This window comes from Diabrotica undecimpunctata, chromosome 3 (genome assembly GCF_040954645.1).
Source record: "Diabrotica undecimpunctata isolate CICGRU chromosome 3, icDiaUnde3, whole genome shotgun sequence".
Taxonomy (NCBI): Eukaryota; Metazoa; Arthropoda; class Insecta; order Coleoptera; family Chrysomelidae; genus Diabrotica; species Diabrotica undecimpunctata.
The window spans coordinates 110,678,428-110,698,753 of record NC_092805.1 but is presented as its reverse complement, the minus strand read 5'-3'; the positions used below and the strand labels follow the sequence as shown (position 1 = coordinate 110,698,753).

At 34.4% G+C, this 20,326-nt stretch overlaps 1 protein-coding gene across 3 annotated transcripts in view; it reads left to right on the top strand.

Moving 5' to 3' along the window:
* LOC140437229 (uncharacterized) overlaps positions 1 to 13,345 on the top strand; it is a 53,810-nt gene extending 40,465 nt beyond the window's left edge. For 2 of the 3 annotated variants that reach the window (XM_072526610.1, XM_072526611.1), the window contains exons 4-5: positions 5,388 to 5,519; positions 13,035 to 13,345. In XM_072526610.1, the coding sequence (XP_072382711.1) occupies positions 5,388 to 5,519; positions 13,035 to 13,207 (305 nt within the window). In that variant the 3' untranslated portion in view covers positions 13,208 to 13,345. Of the gene's footprint in view, positions 1 to 545; positions 796 to 5,387; positions 5,520 to 13,034 lie in introns of all 3 variants that reach the window. The other variant, XM_072526612.1, reaches the window with a different exon arrangement.
* Positions 13,346 to 20,326: the final 6,981 nt, after the last annotated feature.

Here is a 20,326-nt window from a genome sequence, read left to right as displayed (position 1 = left end):
GTGATATTCCTTTTACTATAGCAAAATCAATAAGATCAGGAATTTTTTGTCTATCAGTAGGCCAATACGTAGGCTCTCCAGTAGAGAAAGGAATTAAATGATTCTCATTAATACTTTTTAATAATTCTCGTCCACGTGAGGTTACGATTCTGGAACTCCATTTATGATGTTTGGCATTATAATCTCCAGCAGAAAATGCTCCATGCTGCAATATGGCCATACCAATCGAAGACGAAAGATTGTACACGATACACTTCGCTGACTACCAAGCCATTCTAGCTGAAGACGAGAGTGATATAGACTATATGCTTAGAAAACTAGAAGAGGAGTACACCAAATTGGATCTTACAATAATTATGCAAACACCAAGTATTTAGTTACAGGATCCCCTCCTCTAAACGCACACACACACCTACACACACACACACATACACACACACACACACACACACACACACACACACATACGCACACGCACACACTTTGCAACTTATGGTATATAAATGGCATCTTATCCTAGATGTTAATATAATTTTTGATTCCAGCCAAAAAAATATCCTGGTCATGCCATATGGTTATGTTACGATGATAGTAGAGGTACTTGCCATGACGATCTTGATATTATCAAGAAAGATCCTACGTCTGTCAGGTGTTTAAAGTTTATGATGTGCTATCTGAGAAAACTAAAGGAACATTTTGAACTTGAACCTATTGAATCGGCTGATGATTTCTGTTCAATTGCCAATTTAGGAAATTATTATTTCAACTACCAGACTTGTAGTCATAAGGAGTTGAGTAAGTTAATCAGAAAATCTACTTTTCTAATCTAGAACTTTTAAATGATTCTTAAAGTTTTAGTAAACCAATAATAAGTTTTTATCATCTGATCAACTAACTTGTAGTCTTGCTCTTTGACTATTGTAATTCAGTGGTTGCCAATATAAAATGATTTTATTTCATCTGCAATTATTGGACCTCAGGTTTTGTACAGCATATTTTAATTGTAGGTTTGCTGCTGAAGATAAAACATGTATTTAAGTTTTTTTTTCTTTTTTATTTGTCTGACTTTTTCTATGTTTTGTATGGTAAATGTTGATTTTTGGTAACTATATGTAAAAACAGGTATTGATGGGTGTATTTTTTATTCTTTAGTATACAGAGTGTCCAGAAACTCTCCTCACAAATGAAGACCAGAGATTCCTCAGATAATTTTAAGACGATGTAATCCAATTCACCTTGTCTGAAAATGTTTCCTAAGGGAGCTAGAGCTCTTTAAAGATGGCTGCTTATAATTAGTTTGTCTTTAGATACCTTCAGAACGCTTTTATATGTAAACTGGTACGATTATTTATCCTCCAGAGTTGAATGTATTCTAATAATCCAATTTCTGGTACCGGTAATAGGCGTCCGTTTTGGGTAGGTCAACAATTAGACCCTAATTGAAAAATTATTTTTCTAAACTTACCCATAAAATGTTTCTGTATCCATTCTAATTTTCTCAGCGTAAACAATGGAGACAGAAAAAAAGTCAAGTGCACATGTGTCCTTCTTGAGCAGCTCTGATCGACTGTTTATTATTCCTAAATTCCTATTACCACTTGAAAGGCGATTGTATTAATCGTTATTGCCCTTGAAAATTTACAAGCTAACAGAAACGACATTATAATTTATTAGGGTATATTAGGTACTCAATGATGCCAACTTGGCTAATTTCGACAATTTTTTTCAAAAAGTACTGAAATAATTCAAGCGCAGTATAAACTATTTACTAAGGTAGTCAACTGCCTACCTTACTTGAAAAAATAGTAGCAATAGAATAATTTTTGCGGACTTGATGACAAAAACCGAAAAACGATTAAAAAAATTGAATTTTTGTGCTTTTTACTTTTTTTTTAAGAAAATAAACCCAAATCTAAGTAAAATTTTGTGATAAACTAGCAAGTCCCTTAGCTTTACAATACATAATATGTAGTGGGATTTACAAAAATAATTGCAGAAACAATCCCAAAAAAATGTTTTAATAGGTGTTCCCAAAATGGGAACGGTGGTTTCTGAAAGGTTAAACACACATTTAAACACAAAAATAAACAAAAATATTCTATATTATAAAATAAGATTCAACAATTTTAGATTTTAATCGTACTTAATAAAAATCCGAAATATTTTATTATAATAATTTTCTATAAGTTGTAAATAAACAGGTTACGGTGGTAAACTTTAGGTAAAATTTTTATTGTAATGTTGTAGCATCATATTCTTTGGATTAAAATAAGATTCAGCTTGTGGGCAAGAAATAATCAATGTGTTTAGAACGTGTTTATGGATTTTTTAAACAGACTTTTGCAATATTAAATCAAAATTGAATTACGCATTTTGAAACTCTTTGATTTTTTATCACATATATATATTTTTTAATCCGATGTCCAACCTATTAAAAATGGACTCGAAAAACGCTAAAATTGACTTTTTTGTAATTTTTAATTGTTTAGTTGCATTTTATGCTTAAAGTAGATAAGAATTTTACGGAAAAATCACAAGAATAACTTTCTTCTATTTAAATAACTTTCTAACGTATTAAAAAACTCAAATTATTAAAAAAGAAATTTCAAGGCAATTTTGTAAAATTTGTTTAGAATTTATTATAAAAAATAGATTCCCGTGAAAAATTTTCAGTAAACTTTTAAAAGTGGCAAGTATATTGACGTCATACTCGACATCGACTGACGACATCTCTCGATTAAAAAAAGTTTCAGCATGTGTGTATGAAATCGACCTTTTTCGACAAAAGCCACCGTTTACTAGTATCACCAAGATGGAAGGAAGGCCCTGGAAAACTACGACCGCTTGTCCATTCCTACGGTGCTTTACAGAGGTACTTCGACCAGTCAATTCGAAGTGCCCAATGCGTAGAGTCCATCTTTGGTGAAAAATGTCCAGCCACGAGTCTAGGTTCGTAGAACGTGAGCAGAGAACCGACAAAGGGCTCCCAGGTTATAGGAGACCCTATATGGAAACCGGAGTAAGACTAGCCTATGACTTGCTTCACTTCCATGTTTCTTCTCGGTTTTATTTATCTTTTCTTTTGTATGTTTCTATTGTGGTTTGTTTTATTGGGAATTGGTTTTATTGATTGTGGAATACAACAAACCAGCATACAGTCCATCTAATTTACAAATCGTTGCACGTCATTATCTACGTCAGAGATCGAAGTTGACATAGTTGCCAAAGTATAAAAAAATCCTGAATCCATTTTAAATCAAATAGGTCACATAATTATTATTATACTCTTTACAACGACTATTTAAATTCTTACGTGATATTTTTGATATAAAACACACTAATTTTGTTCTAAAAAGAACAGATTTTATTAAATAGGTAAAATATAAAACAAGAGGTATTTACTTTAAAATTCAAAATAATAAAGTACCAAAAGTGTCAATACCGCAACTATCAAATGAGTGTTACCAATTTATACCAAAATATCACCTTCGTTCGATTACAGTTACAGTGTGTTCCGAACAAATTTTCTTCATAAAAATGCTTTATAATGCATTTATACAAATTAAATGAAACATATTATTGTGTATTTCTTTAGGTTAACATTAATAGAAATCTTTAAATATTATTTCTACGCGTATATAATAAAATATGTCTAGTGGCTGTAATGTCAGTGTACTCGGCAAAGTGATTCTAAAAAAGAACACACCTACCGCCTAAATATTTCGTGTTGGTATCATGTGACGTCACGGGCTATGACGCCGATGACGTGCAACGGTTTGTAAATTAGATGGACTGTATATGTGTCTGATAGATTTGAAGAAAGCGTTTGATAGAGTGAGAATTCGGGACGCGATACATTTATTATATGAAAAGGGAATATCACTGGATTTAGTAAAAACCATTGAGAATATATATATATATATATATATATATATATATATATATATATATATATATATATATATATATATATATATATATATATAAACATAACATAGCTATGGTAAGATGTAAAGGAAAACTATCGCAACCTATCAAATATGAAACTGGCATTAGACAAGGAGATTCGCTGAGTCCATTAATATTTAATCTGATAATAAATGAAATCATAAAGAAAGTTAAAAAAAAAGGAGAGGATATAGAATGGAAGAAAAGGAAATAAGGATAATGCTACGCTGACGACGCCATAATAACAGCCGAAAATGAAGATGACCTACAAAGATTAATTAAAGAATTCGAAGATACGGCGCCTCATATACAACATGGAGATCTCAACAGAGAAAACTAAAGCGATAGTGATATCAGCGGGACCGAGAAGATGTAAACTAGTCGTAAATAACAAAATACTAGAACAAGTGATGGAAACTGAATACTTAGGAATAAAACTGTCAAGCTACGGAAAAGTGGAAGAAGTACAAAAACAAGTGAACATGGCAAACAGAGCAGCAGGATGTCTCAACAACACAATCTGGAGAAACAAATACCTTACAACGGAAACGAAAACCAGGATATATAAATCAACAATAACACCAATAATGACGTACACAACGGAAACAAGAGCAGATACGGCGAAAAAACAAAGACTACTGGAAACAACAGAAATGAAAGTCTTACGAAAAATAACAAACCAAACTCTAAGAGACATAGTAAGAAGTGAGGAAATACGAGCGAGATGTGGTATAGAGGAAATAAACGCGTGGACCAAAAGAAGAAAAGTGGAATGGAATCGACACATCGAAAGAATGGCAGAAAATAGAATAGTACGAATAGCAAGAGACAAATCGCCAAATGGAAGAAGATCATTGGAACGACCGAGGAAAAGATGGTCAGACAACGTCAATTGAGGCTAAAAAACCGAACTAAAACAGGCATGTTGCCTATTTATAAAGTAGGAAGAAGAAGAAGAAGAAGGCTCTGGATAGCTGTGTTATGTCTCACTGGTGATTTGCGTCGGTGGATGTTGTTCCTTCGGAGGAGGGAGATGTTGAGGGTGGTCGGAGGTGAAAGGGTTTGAGATAAAATGGTCCTTCTCGGAAATTGTTAGTAAATTAATTAATTAATGAACTGAATGGATGAATGAAGCCTGAGTTTTAAAAATGTTCTATATTTGTATATTTCGATATGGGCATTTTCAGATCAATTGGCCACTATTAAAAATTGTAGATGTTTTGAGATGGGGCGATGCGCATCTGAGTGCGTATTACTTCACGACTAAGGCACGCGATGACACTAGATGCAGATGGTCGATAATAAATTATTACACTCCTCGCATTTTGTGAAGACTACGCAAAGTTAAAAAAAAAATTACCACTGCTGATATTACTTAATTTTTTGTAATTTTGTAGATAAAAATAGGACTATTATATCATTTTTCTTATCCTTTTTAGAATTACATTTCCAAAAGCCAAACAATTCATTTGAAGATCAATCTTTGGACAAAATTAATCTTACATCAAATTTAAAACCTGAGGAGATAAATGTTGCTATAACTACGATTCAATGGGAATCTAAATCACAATGTAAGTATTTTATTTGTGTTAAAAATTTTATGAAAAAAGTTTTACCTTTAAATACTTTTTAAAAAATTAATTTCTAGCTAAGTGGGTATGCACCTCAAGTCCAAAAAAATGTTAATAAACATGTTATTGTCTTTGTAATAAAATAGAATATCAGAATAGACTTCAATTCAAATATTTTTTGTGCATACTCGTATACAGATTGGACCGCTTTTCTGCCACTACTATGATTTAGAACTAACAAAATTTCGTTGATGTACATATTTAGCTGTTTTCTTAAGCCTTATCCGGGCAACACATTTTACTTACGTAACCGGGCAACTCGGGTCCTTTGGGCCCACCACTGTTCTTGAATGTACTATTCATATTTACCCATATATTTATAATATTCTTTTTTGATTTTTTATTAAAGTTAAATTTAAATGATCTAGGTTAAAAAAAGGTGCTACTATAGTATGCGGTCTATGTCGAGGGTGCGATCTACCTGAAGGATTTACACAACATAATGAAATGCAAGACAACTTTTGTAGAAAAAATATTTATTCACAAGTAATAAACATTTAGAGACAAAGAAAAACTTAATTAAAAATAAATAAAAACTTTTATAAATCTACCAGGTCATTTTATCTGAAAAGAGGGTTGATCTTTACGCATATGTACATAAGATTACGGTGTTGTTGTCTTTAATTATTTTGTAAAAACTCTTCTGAGAAAAGATTATGTTAATTAGTAGCTCATGTATAAAGTACGGACAAAAACAATCTTTACAAAATAAATAAAACGCATAAGTAAGAAGAATATTGTTATTTTACTTTTACAAATTAATACTTCGTCATATCAATTTACTATTTTAGTTGGGACTAAGCCACAAGATTAGCTTATTCCCAACTAGAATAGCAAATTGATATGACAAATTAAATTATTATTAATATTCGGTTAAAAAACAACAATAAAAATAAAAAAAAAACATAGATTAGTCGTTTATTTTTCTTTATTGGAATACTTTTTTTGTTATACAGTGATCGTTACACACATTTCTACTGCATATTTCACAAATGTGTTTTTGTTTCCTGACATTTTTTTTTGTTCACACCTGACAACTTTTCCTTGTTAAAACTAAAGGTTTTTCTAGTTTTTGCTTTTGTATTGTAGCCATTGTAGTCTCCTTGATTTTCTTCTCAGAATTTGAGGCAACACTAGTTGTTCTGCTGTCGTTGTAAGAAACAATCTTCGCTTTTCATTTTGGTTTTCGTTCCATTTTGGATGTAAATTTGTCCAAGTAATAAATGAGGCTACCCCAGTCACGTCTAAAATATTCATAAAAAATGCAAAAAGCCAACGATTAGTTCGTCTTCTGCACATATATTTATGAACCATTTGGTCTAGCGTATAGACACCACATTTTGTACTATTATAATAAAGTGTATCATATCTGTTTTTATGTTAACATCATCTGCACAGTAGGGATTGTGATACATGGTAGACAGGAATAGGACACTTCTTTGTTTTTTCGGAACGTAAGACACAAGAGATGCTTTTGGAGTATTTCCGAAAATTGAAGATTTCTCTAAACGGTTCTTGTTTGGTAGAAATTCCCGAGGAACAAATCTTTTATTTTTTTTACTGTGCCCACAAGAGTTAGTGAATGTGCAAGAGCAAAATCAGTGAAATAGTTCCTATATCTATTATATCTATCCTTATTATAATTCCTCTTGGAATTATAATAAGGTTCAACGAGTTGCTTTACAACTTGAGATGCAAGACCTTTGACTACAGTATTTTTGTTTTTTCCTGTATATGGTATTCCAGCTAAAGGGTAATATGTTTCCGAGTCACAGACCCACCATATTTTCATGCCATACTTATCTGGCTTTAAAGGCATATACTGCTTGAAAGAAAACCTACCTCGATACAGAACAGGTTGCTCATCTACCGTTATGTTTTTTCCTAGTAACTAGTATTTCTGAAAGTTTTGGTTCACTTGATTTTACACATCGCCTATTGCTGCTAATTTGTCGTTCCTTCTTAACAAATCTTAGCAATCGAACAAATCTTACCAAATTTTTTAATCGTTTTAACCCCATGGTAGTTTTAAATATATGTAGTAAGTCCATAAAACTCACTTCAAAGTATATCTATATTATGGATGTTGGCACTCAGGTGCCCTGCAGTTAGTAGTAGTTTAATAAAGACATATAGCTCTGTAGAGTCGCAATATTTCCAGTTCTTGATCCCCAGGACTTTTTCTGCTGCTTTATTTGTACACTTCACTATTTCGTTCACAATTTTTTCGTCCACAAACAAATTTCATTTCAAGTACAAATCGTCTGTGTATCTGTTGATACGTATTTCGTTTTAATAAAGCTCATCAGAACAGTTATTCATAGGCGTTCTCAACGTGAAAATTAATCTTTTCTGTCTTTGGGAAGCAACGATAAAATGGCTTCGAAACGGACGCAATAGCGACATCTGATATTAAATCCGTAAAATAGTTTCGAAACACAATTCAGATAACTGCCTTAATCTGGAGCCTTCTAAAAATTGCAAGACATAGCCAGACGTTGATAAAGATGTTAAAAGATGTTAAAAGAGACATGGGGAATCTAAAATTCCCCATGTCGTGGAATGCAAATTTTAGATTCCCCATGTCTCTTTTAACATCTTTTAACATCTTTATCAACGTCTGGCTATGTCTTGCAATTTTTAGAAGGCTCCAGATTAAGGCAGTTATCTGAATTGTGTTTCGAAACTATTTACGGATTTAATAGAAGAACAAGGTTCAAATAATATTTGGAGGCTCCAAAGAATACTCAGAAAAAATAGAAAACCAATCCCTTCACTACACGGAGAAAATGGAATCGTATACACCACTGAGGATAAAGCAGAGGTAATGAGGAATACTCTCGAGATAGAGAATACACTAAATTACCACCCAGACGAGGACATCGACTTCATGGAAGAAGTCGAAGTACAAAGAGAAAGACTCGAGGATCCAAATGATAACATTTCTCCTGCATCACCGAAGGAGTTAAACGAGCTAAATAAAAACAGCTCGCCAAAAAAAAAGCACCTGGACCAAACCAAATAACGACAGGGCTCTAAAATACTTACCGGCGAGAGCCATAGTATATCTAACAAATATAATAAATGCAATGCTAAGATTCAAGAAATTCCCAAATAGATGGAAACTGGTCCATGTGATAATGTTACGAAAACCAGGAAAAGACAGCACATTTCCGCAAAATTACAGGCTAATAAGCTAACTACCTGAAATCGATAAGATTGTAGAGAGAGTCCTACTCAGCAGACTCCAAGCCGAAACAGACAGACTAGACATAATACCAGAAGCGCAATTCGGCTTCAGATCAGAGCACTCCTGAAACTACAATTACTCAGATTAACAGAGTACAAAGCAGCTGGATTTAACGATAAACAATATATAGGAGCTGCCTTCCTAGACGTAAGCAAATCTTTCGACAGAGTCTGTCATAAAGGATTAATTTATAAAATGAGAAGATACGGTTACAGCGGGGCAATGACGAGACTAATCTCTTCGTATTTGAGCAATTGTAGTTTCAGAGTTCGTATAGGACATGTCCTGTCCGAACTCGGGAACCCGGAGGCTGAAGTACCGCAGGTAGCGGTCCTGTCAATTCTGCTATTCACAATATACACAGCCGACGTACCTAAAACACCAGGAACTTTATAAAGTCTATATGCTGATGACGCAGCGACTGCGGCCAAACATAGAAACATAGACATTGCGGTAAACAACCTGCAAACAGCAGTAGACGATATCGAAGAGTGGAGCTTAAAAGAAAAACCGCATACTCCGAAAAAACGCAGGCAGTATTCTTCAAAAAGAGGCACCAGCAACAAGAGGAACAAGTGACAGTGCAAAACAACCCCAGCGAGTGGAAAAGCGAAGCAAAATATCTAGGAGTAATCGTGGATAAAGGCTTATTATTTAACAAACACGTAGACGCCACAATACAAACAGCCAACATGGCAAAAGCGTCAATAAGGGGACTAGCATGAAGAAAAAGCAGACTGCGACTGAAATCAAAAATAAGACTAATAAATAGTATAATTCTTCCTATACTAACATATGCATCTCTCGTGTGGGGACACATATTCAATACAACAAAAAAGAAAATACAAGGGGCATATAACAGCAGCCTAAGAGAAGTAGCCAACGTACCGAGATACGTTGCAGAAAGATTCCTTTTTAGAGAAAAACAACAACACATAAGCCGGATAGTTCGTAGCTCTATAAAATCGTGGAAAAACGCAAGTACAAACTACAAAAATCACAAAAAACGGGTTCGGCCCCAAAAAATTAAAAAACTACTAACAATATCCGGCGAAAGTCACAAAAAAATGTTAACAAAAACCTTAAAAACTCGGGCAAGTAGAACCCAACACCTTGAGTACCAAGTCACCGAACTGAGCCTAGCCCATAGCGGAGATTTGAGGCAATTTTAGTTTCCCGGATAAGTCACATAAGGAAAACAGGAATAAAGCGACAAACGCTATTCTGAATTTGATTCGGTTAGGAAACCATGTTGGACTTCCATTTCCCAGGACTCTTACATGAAGAGCATTTGGCTGATAGTTGTGCCCCTAGCGCATCAGAGTGCTAGAGGGGGGAAAGAGATGGTCTGGAGCATTGGAGCGCCGTGGAGTGACTCCTGTTTTAACTCGAGTTAATACACCTCGCTCCAATGAATTGTTACACCCGAAAGTAATTCTCAGGGGTAGACATGTCTCACAGGCTGGGTTTAAGTAAATTGCTGGCTTGCTTGATTGGCAGAAGGGGTCCAATAGAGTGGCCGGCCAGATCACCGGATATTATGTTTTTCGATTTTTTTTTTGGGCATACCTAAAATTGTGACAGAATGCCGATTATTGACACCGAAGGTATTTGCAAATGTAGGAAGAGGCTTTGAAAATTGACTGTACTGTCGCTGGAAAGATCGCTGGATAATAAAGAATCCACCCTAGGTATATTCATAGACATTGAGGGAGCGTTTGATAAAACCACATTCCCAACTATCACCCAACAGCTCAACGTCAGGAATGTTCCCCGAATAAGCGAATGGATATTCAGTATGCTCTCTAATAGAGCAATAAGCATAAATGTAGAACACGTTTCTGTTAGAGGCATGGTTACGAGGGGGTGTCCACAGGGAGGGGTGCTATCACCACTACTCTGGAACATGGTTCTAGATACCCTGGTTGACCAACTCAGCAGCAAAGGTTTCTACACAATAGCCTATGCAGACGATATTGCTGTCCTGCAAAGCGATAAGTTTGAGAACACACTATGTGAGAGATCACAAGTTGCTTTCCGATTAATAGAAACATGGTGCAAGAAACACTCATTATCTATAAATCCTAAGAAAACAGAGATGGTCCTCTTTACCAGGAAAAGAAGAATCACGGGCTTAATACCCCCAAGGATTCTAAACTACAGTCTAAATTTTTTTGACGAGGTGAAGTACCTTGGTATTACCCTTGACAGGAAGTTAACATGGAACACACTTGGATGGTAGAGCTAAAAGAGCATATATTGCCTATGAGCAGTGTCGACGAACGGTCAGACGCACCTGGGGCCTCACGCCCAGGGTGATCGCCTGGGTCTACACCGCTATCAGTAGGCTAATGCTAACTTACGAAGCTATTGCTTGGGTACTAAAAGTGCTACAGGCAACAGCGATTAACAAACTAAACCTTATTCAGCGGATGGCTTGCATAAGTATAACAGGTGCCATGAAAACAACACCAACTCCTGCAATGGAGTTGATCATTGCCATCACGCCTCTAGATATATATGTCAAAGAGGTGGCGCTAGTGACAATGATGCGACTGCGCTCAGCTGGTGCAAACCTTGATGTAGGAATGGGACAATTGAGAACTCGTTTCTGGCGGGGAGAGCTGGATGCGTTACCACTGCTACAGGCAGGCTGCGACTCAATTGAACCAAAGTTTGTCTTTAACAAACCCTACAAAATTGAAACAAGACAGTATATGGAGACAAACGTGGCAAATGCCTATTGCATATACACCGATGGCTCCAAAATAAAAGAAGGCTCAGGATGCGGGTTATACCAGATCATTGAACCTAAGAATAAAGTGGGGTATGGGCAAAAATGCCAGCGTAGTTCAGACAGAACTGACTGGTATCTCCATAGCCGCAAAAGAGATAACCCAAAAAGGTATAGCAGGGAAAACTATAATGATCTGCACAGATAGCAGACAAGCGCTACTAACCTTAAATAGACCACTTGTCACATCAGGTTTAGTAATGGAGTGTCACGAGTCACTAACTCAAGCTTCGGATGGTAATACCATCATCCTGAGGTGGGTTAAAGGACACAATAGGAATAAAGGCAACCGCATTGCTGACCAATTATTTAGGAAGGCGGCAGGCCTAAAAATCTTAGGACCTGGGGATCTTTTTGGTTGGTCAACTACAACAATCGCGGAAATTGTCAAATGTCACTCCCATACGCAAACCGTGAAAAGATGGGAAGAAGGGAAAGGATGTAAACTTGCCAGGGAAACACTAAGTAACCTTGAAGGGTCAACATCAAAAAAGTACTTGGGAATGACCAGGAAAAATCTACGTTTGGCAGTTGGTTTTTTAACTGGTCATTGTCAACTAAGCAAACACCTCCACACACTGTGGCTAACAGACACACCTCTATGTAGGAAGTGTGAACGAGAAGACGAAACTGTAGAGAATGTCCTATGTGAATGCCCAGAGTTATCGTTAATATGAAGGTACGCGTTCGGCGAGTCCTGGTCCACACCTGTCCACATAAGAGAGATGTCTCCTGGTACTTGTCCACCTTCCTAGAAATGGCAGGATGGACAATAAGCTAAGGGTGACAGCTCCCTGGGAGGATGCACAATGGGTCAATTGTGGCCTAAGTGCTGTGAAACTTAACTCGCCCTCCCTACTCTACAGATACAGATAGACTATTACTGTTTTTGGCTATTACTGATGTTCAACCAATAAATTACCTAAATCCAAAATTATCTTCAAAGTTATTTTGTTAATTCGACCACACTTGCTATAAATTTTGCATGAAAATTCGTCCCCTTTCCAATAAGAATTCCCGTTTTTTTTTCTAATTTTAAAGAAACTCTTGGTTTCTGAGTTCGGGAGGAGGGGGTCAAATTTTCATTGGAACACACTGTATATTGTTATAAGTCAAAAATGACGTTTAATCTTTTGTATATTTTATTTATTGCATAGTGTTATCACTTAGTTCTCTGGTCTATAATATAAATATAAGAAAAATTAAATTAAAAGAAGAGATCGAAATGTTAAACACAATGTATTTTTAAATAATTGTAATTGGAATTAATTCTTATTAAATATAGTATGTAGATGATATAGAAAAACCAGAAAAGATTATTTCTGCACCCATACGAAAATGCTATTTATCGTTTTTTAGTAACCTATTCTTTTAATATTCTCTTCTAAAATATTTTGCCTGGTGTTTTCAGGTATGGATAGAATTAAGAAAGTGAAGGAGTCCGAAAAATATCCGTCGAAAGCAGAAAAATTGGAAGGGAATGACAGCAGTGCTGGAACACATACTGTAATCAATATAAATACGTTGCTGCTAGGTTTCTTTGTTTATCTAAATATTCAATTTTACTATACAAAAGTTGAATAGACAATTGAACTTGTAAAGAAATATTCATATATCATAAAACGTATCATAAAACATGTATTAACTAAAGATACATTTCAGTATATCTGTATTTTAATAATAAATGAATTTTATTTTAAATAAAGCTTATCGTAGGTTGAATATTCATATAACCTCTTAAATACCCATCCTTAAGGTCTTCGGTTTTGTGTTACTTACTCTTTAGTTTGCAATAATACCTACACTCTAGCAAACAAAATATGAAATTAGTCTTCCAAGATCACGCCACTAATAAATAGGAGTCTGCTTTTCGGGAAAGCTTTTAAAAACGATTTAGTTCAATAAAAATTACTTCGTATTATTAAAACTTCGCATTACAAGAATTAAAGTATTTATTAGACTTTCTTACATAATGGTTAAAGGCAGACTTATATACATACAAGAGTTAAAACTAGACTACAAACATAAAAATGTTACAGATTATAAAATTATACTTATAAAAATATATAAGAACTAAAGTAACCGACATCACGGAAAAAATAGCGACATTGAGATAGCAATGGGTAGTAAATGTAGCAAGACAAGACACCAACAGATGGTCTCCTAAAGCAACATTCTGGAGACCTCGAGAAACAAAAAGAAGCGTGGGAAGACCCAAAAAGAGATGGATAGACGATATAACAGCTGTTGTAGCTGGAAAGCAGTGGATGAGAATTGCAAAAGATAGAAAAGCGTGGAAGCAATTGGAGGAGGCCTATGTCCAACAATGGATAAATGAAGGCTGAAGAAGAAGATACAGATCATGACATTGTTTTATGGACCATACAACACAATGCCAATTACTGTGACATGTTACACGTTTCCACCTCTATATTCATTTCACAGTAGGTACGAATTGTCGTAATTGTCACTGTTGCGTAGCGCAACCTAAAATTATGGTCCAAATGACGAACACCCTTTTTTCAAAACAAACAACTACTTTGCTTTTGGTTTTAAGTCGAGTTGTACCCAAGAATGCACGATAGATGTTGCTTATATTCTTTGCACAGAATTGCGAGATTATCACGTACTCCCTTGTCAATTTTATTAGAAAAAACATCAGTCATTGTCACTGTCATATTTGATTAATTAAAAAATAATTCGCTCATTTTTCACCACAGAATGTAAGGTAACACATTTTAATTATTTATTATCATTCGAACCAGATCGAAGGTACTGCCCTGACAGGCAGGGAAGCAACATTTCAGGAGGAAAAATAAAATCCCCCGGTGTTCTACAATCACATTGACATTAAAAATTTCAAACGAAGTTCTGAAAGAATAAACAAATGATTAATAAAATGCCTATTACGTTGTATACCGTCCAAGAAAAAGTTCAACTTGTAATGGTACTTTCAGGGTAATTCGATAAGCGAAGTAATTTATTTATTTATTGTTGCCTTCGAAAATAGACCCTCACCAAGTGGTTCAACAGTTAAAAATGACATTAAACATTTTCAAACTTCGGGATGTGTAAACAGTTGTAAAAAGTATCATGAAGCTAATGAACCACGTGTTATAAGACCTTTCGATGAGGAGCGTTAAAACAGGAATATTGATATTTGTGCTCTTGTGGAAGCTAGTGAACCCTGCAATATAAATTTCTAGCGAAGTTAACGTGAATGCTCGAACTGTCCAGCGAGTTTTAAACAGGAATGGGTATCACTGTTTTAAGATACAACCAACACAAGAACTGTTTCCGGATGATAACTTTGGGCTGATGGAGTTTTGTGAATTTATGTAAGATAAACAGAATGAAAATGTACACTTTTTAAAAAATATTTTATTTTCTGACGAATCTTCATTTTCATTACATAAAAAACACAATCCATCCTTTGTATGATTCTCGGAAATCCAAGGTATGATTCTCGGAAAAATATAGCACCTCAGTGTTGCAGTGCAAACGCAGCATCCGCAAAAGTTAAATGTTTTGACTGGGATGTTAGGCGACCATATCGTCGGTCCATTTTTTATCGATGGAAACCTAAACGGGCCCAAATATTTACAACTTTTACAGAATGAGATCATGCCGGCAGTTCGACGCCTTCCCGTTAATTTTCAGGATTTTTATTTTTAACAGGATGGGTGTTCGGCTCACAACTCTAGAGCAACTATTGACTGCCTCTATCAAACGTTTCCTGATCGACTAATAAGTACACGTGGTACAATTAAATGGCCCGCTAGATCCTGTGACTTAGCCACAGTTAAGCCTTAATATCAGTTTGAAAGGGCCACAAACCTAGTCGAATTAAGGGCAAAAATACTTCACTTCTCTGTAAGCATTACACCAGCCCTACTCCAAAACACGAGGAGAAATCTGTATGACAGATTTGGTTACTGTTTAGCACAAGGAGACGAAATATTTGAGCCCTTAATTCATTAATCTGCTTTCCTAATTTTTATTTTTTTTAGATATATTTTACAAAGTTTGTAGGTTCTTAATAAGGTGGTATTTTTATGTTTAAGTTTGGAAGAATTTTATTGTTTTTTTTTTATTTAAAAGTACAAACGATTCTTATTCTGATTTTTTTCTTCTTTCTTGTCTTATTGTTATAAGCTTTGTCCATTTTTTTAGATACATCATACGAAGTTTATAGGTTCTTAATTAGGTGGTATTTTTTATGTTTAAGTTTGGAAGAATTTTATTGTTTTTTTTGTATTTAAAAGTACAAACGATTATTCTGATTTTTTGTCTTCTTTTTTGTCTTATTGTTATAAGCTTTGTCCATAAAATTTGTACAATTTTCAGTAACAATAAAGCGTATTACTCATTTACTTACTTATTTATTTGTATTGCTATTAAGGCTAAAAAATAACCAAAAAATTAGTTTTAGAGCATTATAATAAATATACTCTAGAGATGGGATTGCAATAAATCTTAATTCCTATGGTCAACAAAACAATGTCGTTATCTGTATATTTAATTGATATAAACATTTTTGCACAGATTTTTTTAATAAAAGTTTTGAGAAATAACAACCATATCTTGAAAGACTTTATGCGGAATTTTTCTCTGATCCTTAGCCAGAAGTTGAAGTTGAAGATTGCGATGCTAGTTTTTAAGGAGATTTTGAAGAGGTACAGTACTACGACACCGACATGGAAGAAAAAATTGAGAAGCTAATCTCAGAAATCTTGAACGTTTTACAAAGAGTGCCGCATTTCATTGGTTAGAATGGAATGACTAAATGGAAGAAGCATGTCGAAAATCTCCAGATACATGATGAAAATCGCATCAAAGATTTGGGATTTGGACTTGTTTTTTACTTAAGAGATTTTGAACACAATCGTAGACAATAGAAATACTTTTATTGAACCATGTTCCTATCTATAAGTTCAGTAATTCATTTTCCAATAAAACAGATATTTATAAATTAAGGCACTATTGGGTCTTTTATATGTAGCTTGGATATTCAAAAATAACCACAGAAACTCAGAACATCTCTTTAGGACAAACGGCTCATCGCTAGACATTTCTAGGTCCCTTGCATTAAAATATGAAAAATTTGCAGCTGTTAGAGAATTCTTCGATTCCTTTAATTCAAATTTACCTAAAAAATTTTCATCCTCAGCACATTTACGGCAGATGAAAAACTGGAAGCTTTTCGTGGCAGGTGTGGCTTTAGGGTATATATGCCCAATAAATCTAATAAATATTGCATAAAAAATCTATGCATTAGTAGACGCAAAGTTTCCTTAAATCGCAAATCTAGAGGTGTACGTTGGACAATGCCACTGGCTCATATAAAGTTAATACGATCAATATTTTCCCCGTTCTTCATCTTTGCAGTCCTATCTCTGATTCTCACAGAAATGTAACAATGAGCATTTTTTTACGAGTCTCAGCTTGACCGATCTTCTTTTGAACGAACATCATCTGACTATAATAGAAACTATGATTTGGTGCTACCAACGTATGGTAACGCTCTCATATATAACACTGACATAATTATTTTCCAGAGGCTAAGAAAAGACAAAGAAAGTATTACTACCGTAAAGAACAGAAAATTGGCTTACTTCAACCATATAATGCGTAATAATAAATGCCTACAGTTGATCTTACAAGGCAAGATTAAGGGCATGACAGGTCCTGGACGCAGAAATATATCCTGGCTGGCCACTCTTGGGAAATATACTGGTTGAACGTCAACTGATCTATTTTGGGCTGCTGTGATAGAATAAGATAGGTCAATATGGTCGCCAACATTACTAGAAGATATGCACCAAAATAAAATTTTCAAAATAACTATAGCAGTCAATACAGAGAACGTATTGGACCTAACGGTAAAGTGAAATTTTGTTACACAGAAAATCATACATGTTATAAGCATATACACATATTGTATATGAAAAGGTTAAAAAATAATCAAGACGAAAGACTTTAAAGTCCGTTTATAAAAAGGTTAATAAGGCAATAAAAGGTTAAAAGTAAAATTTTGTAAATTATCAAATTCTGAAAAAATTCAAATCTAGAAGAAATCAACAATTTTTAAGCTAAATGAAAGCATTCACAATTGAGTGGAAAATTAGATTTGGTGAGTAAGCACGACAATTTAAAACTCAAAATTTAGGAAGAGAAAAGTAATAAATTTTATCATTATATGTATGATATTTATCGTATTACAGTGGAACCTCGATTATCCGTCTCTCTATTAACCAAGGTCCATACATACATATTGACTACATAGTAAAAATTTAGTCATCAATTCATTTTGATTGAGCATTGCGATGAGCCAAACGAAATTCGTTGAAATGTACACGTGCAGTTATGCCACCACCGCATTTTTTTTGTGTAAATGTAGGTAATTATAAATGATATCGTGCTTTTATAGTTCTATTTTTAAAATCGCAAGCCGAAAATAAAAACGCACAGCACAATAATTATTACAATCAATATCTGTGTGTCACTATCACCATAATTCAGTGTGATTAAAATTCGAACATTGATTGTGTCATTTAGTCGTTTGATCAATTAAGTTTTGAAAAATGGAACCTTCCACATCTGGAGCTCAAAAAAAAACGTGTTATTTTGTCAATTGAAAAAAAAAATAGAAATTATTACAGAACTAAAGAAAGGTGTTTATGCTGTTTCAATGAGTAAAAAGTACGATGTTCCGAGAACAACAATCAATGATTTAAAGAAAAATTCTGAAGAAATTGAAAAGTATGATTAGCAAAAATGGAATCGTTGGATGGCCGGGTGAAAGATCGTAAGACAATGAGAAAAGCCACAAATGAATCACTCGACACGGCTCTGTATTTGTGGTTCTTTCAAAAAAGAAGCAAAGGTGATACCAAGTCTTCAATGCGGATGAAATTGGTTTAAACGACAAATAATTGCCAACGAAAACACTCCCTGCACTGTCTGAAAAATATGCACCCTGATTTAAAACGCAAAAGCAACGAATCACAGCAATGATGTGTTCAAATGCAAGAGGTGACCATCGCCTTCCTTTATTATTGATTGGTACAGCAAAAACACCACGTTGTTTTAAGGGCATAAATATGAACGCGCTTTCCATGAAATATTCGCAGACTGGTTCAAAAAGGTATGTACTGCAAACCAAAATTTGTTTATCTATTTTTCTAACGTCTTGTTTTCTAGGTTTTTATACCGGACGTTCGACAATACTTGCAAATAAAAAATTTGCCACTAAAGGCGATTCTCATTTTGGACAATGCACCTGCCCATCCTGAAGCCGGTATGCTGCAAAGTGACGATGGAAATATCACGTGCTCTTTTCTGACTGCGAATACAATATTATTGATACGGCCAATGGATCAAACGGTCATTGAAACATTTAAAAGAAGATACAGAAAAAAATTTATTCAGAATCTAGTTATGGAAGAGGAATATTCTTTGCCAGAATACTCGAAAGAATGCTGTGGATGCTTGGGCTGATGTTTTGGAAGTAATACTGAAAAGAGCGTGGAATAAATTATGGCCTAAATCAACTCAAGATGAAAATGCCCCCGTGACAACCGAGCGTGATGCGGTAACAAATGAAGTTATGGCTGGATCAACTTGTTTTCGTTGCCTAAAGATGACATAAACGAATGGTTAATTTTTGATGAAACGGCTATCAATTACTGACAGATGATGTAATCGTTGAAATGGCAACAAAGGCGGATGAAACTGAGTCAGAAGCTGACACAGACTTTGACGGTGTCGATGTTGATGATGCTATTGCAACTCACAAAGATTTGCGTAAAGAAGCTAGAGAAGCTGCATCGCACATACAACAATTCATCGAATGGTATTCTTGGCAAGAAGAAGCAAATAAGGTAGATTTAATGATTTTACGTCGATTAAGAAATTCAGTCGTTGCAAAATGTGAAGTAACAATAAAACAAACAAAGATTTCGGAATATTTTAATTCAAATTGATTCGACTGTACCAACATAAATCTCGCTGATATTGTCAAATAAAACATACAAATAAAGTTTGAGAGTTATACTATTAATTTTTTTTTAATGTTCTGTTAACCGTCTTTTCGATTATCCATCATACCCTTAGTCCGGTGCCCTGACAGATAATCGAGGTTCCACTGTACTCATTTTAGTCCTGGAAACGAAGGTTTTCACTTTTTTTTTCGGAAAATATCGATTTACTTGAAAATTTAAAAATAAGTAGAGGATATTCCAAAGATCAAAATCTATATAATGCCAAAAGGCGCTTTTACCATGGGGGTAGTTGTCACCCCATCTCGGTGGTAAAATTATTTTATATATATTGACTAGAAAAATTGACAGAAAGATTAATTTTAAGCAAAAAATGTTTTATATTTTTTTTTAAATAAATTAATAGTTTTCGATTCATTAGCTATCGAAATCGAAAGTGTTAGTTTTATTACAAAGAACCAATATTTTTAATCATTTTTCTTCTAATAACTCTACTTCAATAACTAATAATTTTTTGATTTATCAAAAAATCTGTAGTTAATAACAACGTACCTTTTAAAAAAATTAACAAAACTGTTTTTTTTTTAATTTTCCTTAAAACTAATATTAACCGAGCATCGAGTTAGAATCTATGGAGAGGGCATCACGTGAATAAAAACGACCTCACTTCGGTCATATTGTTAAGATTGCTTTGACACTTTTG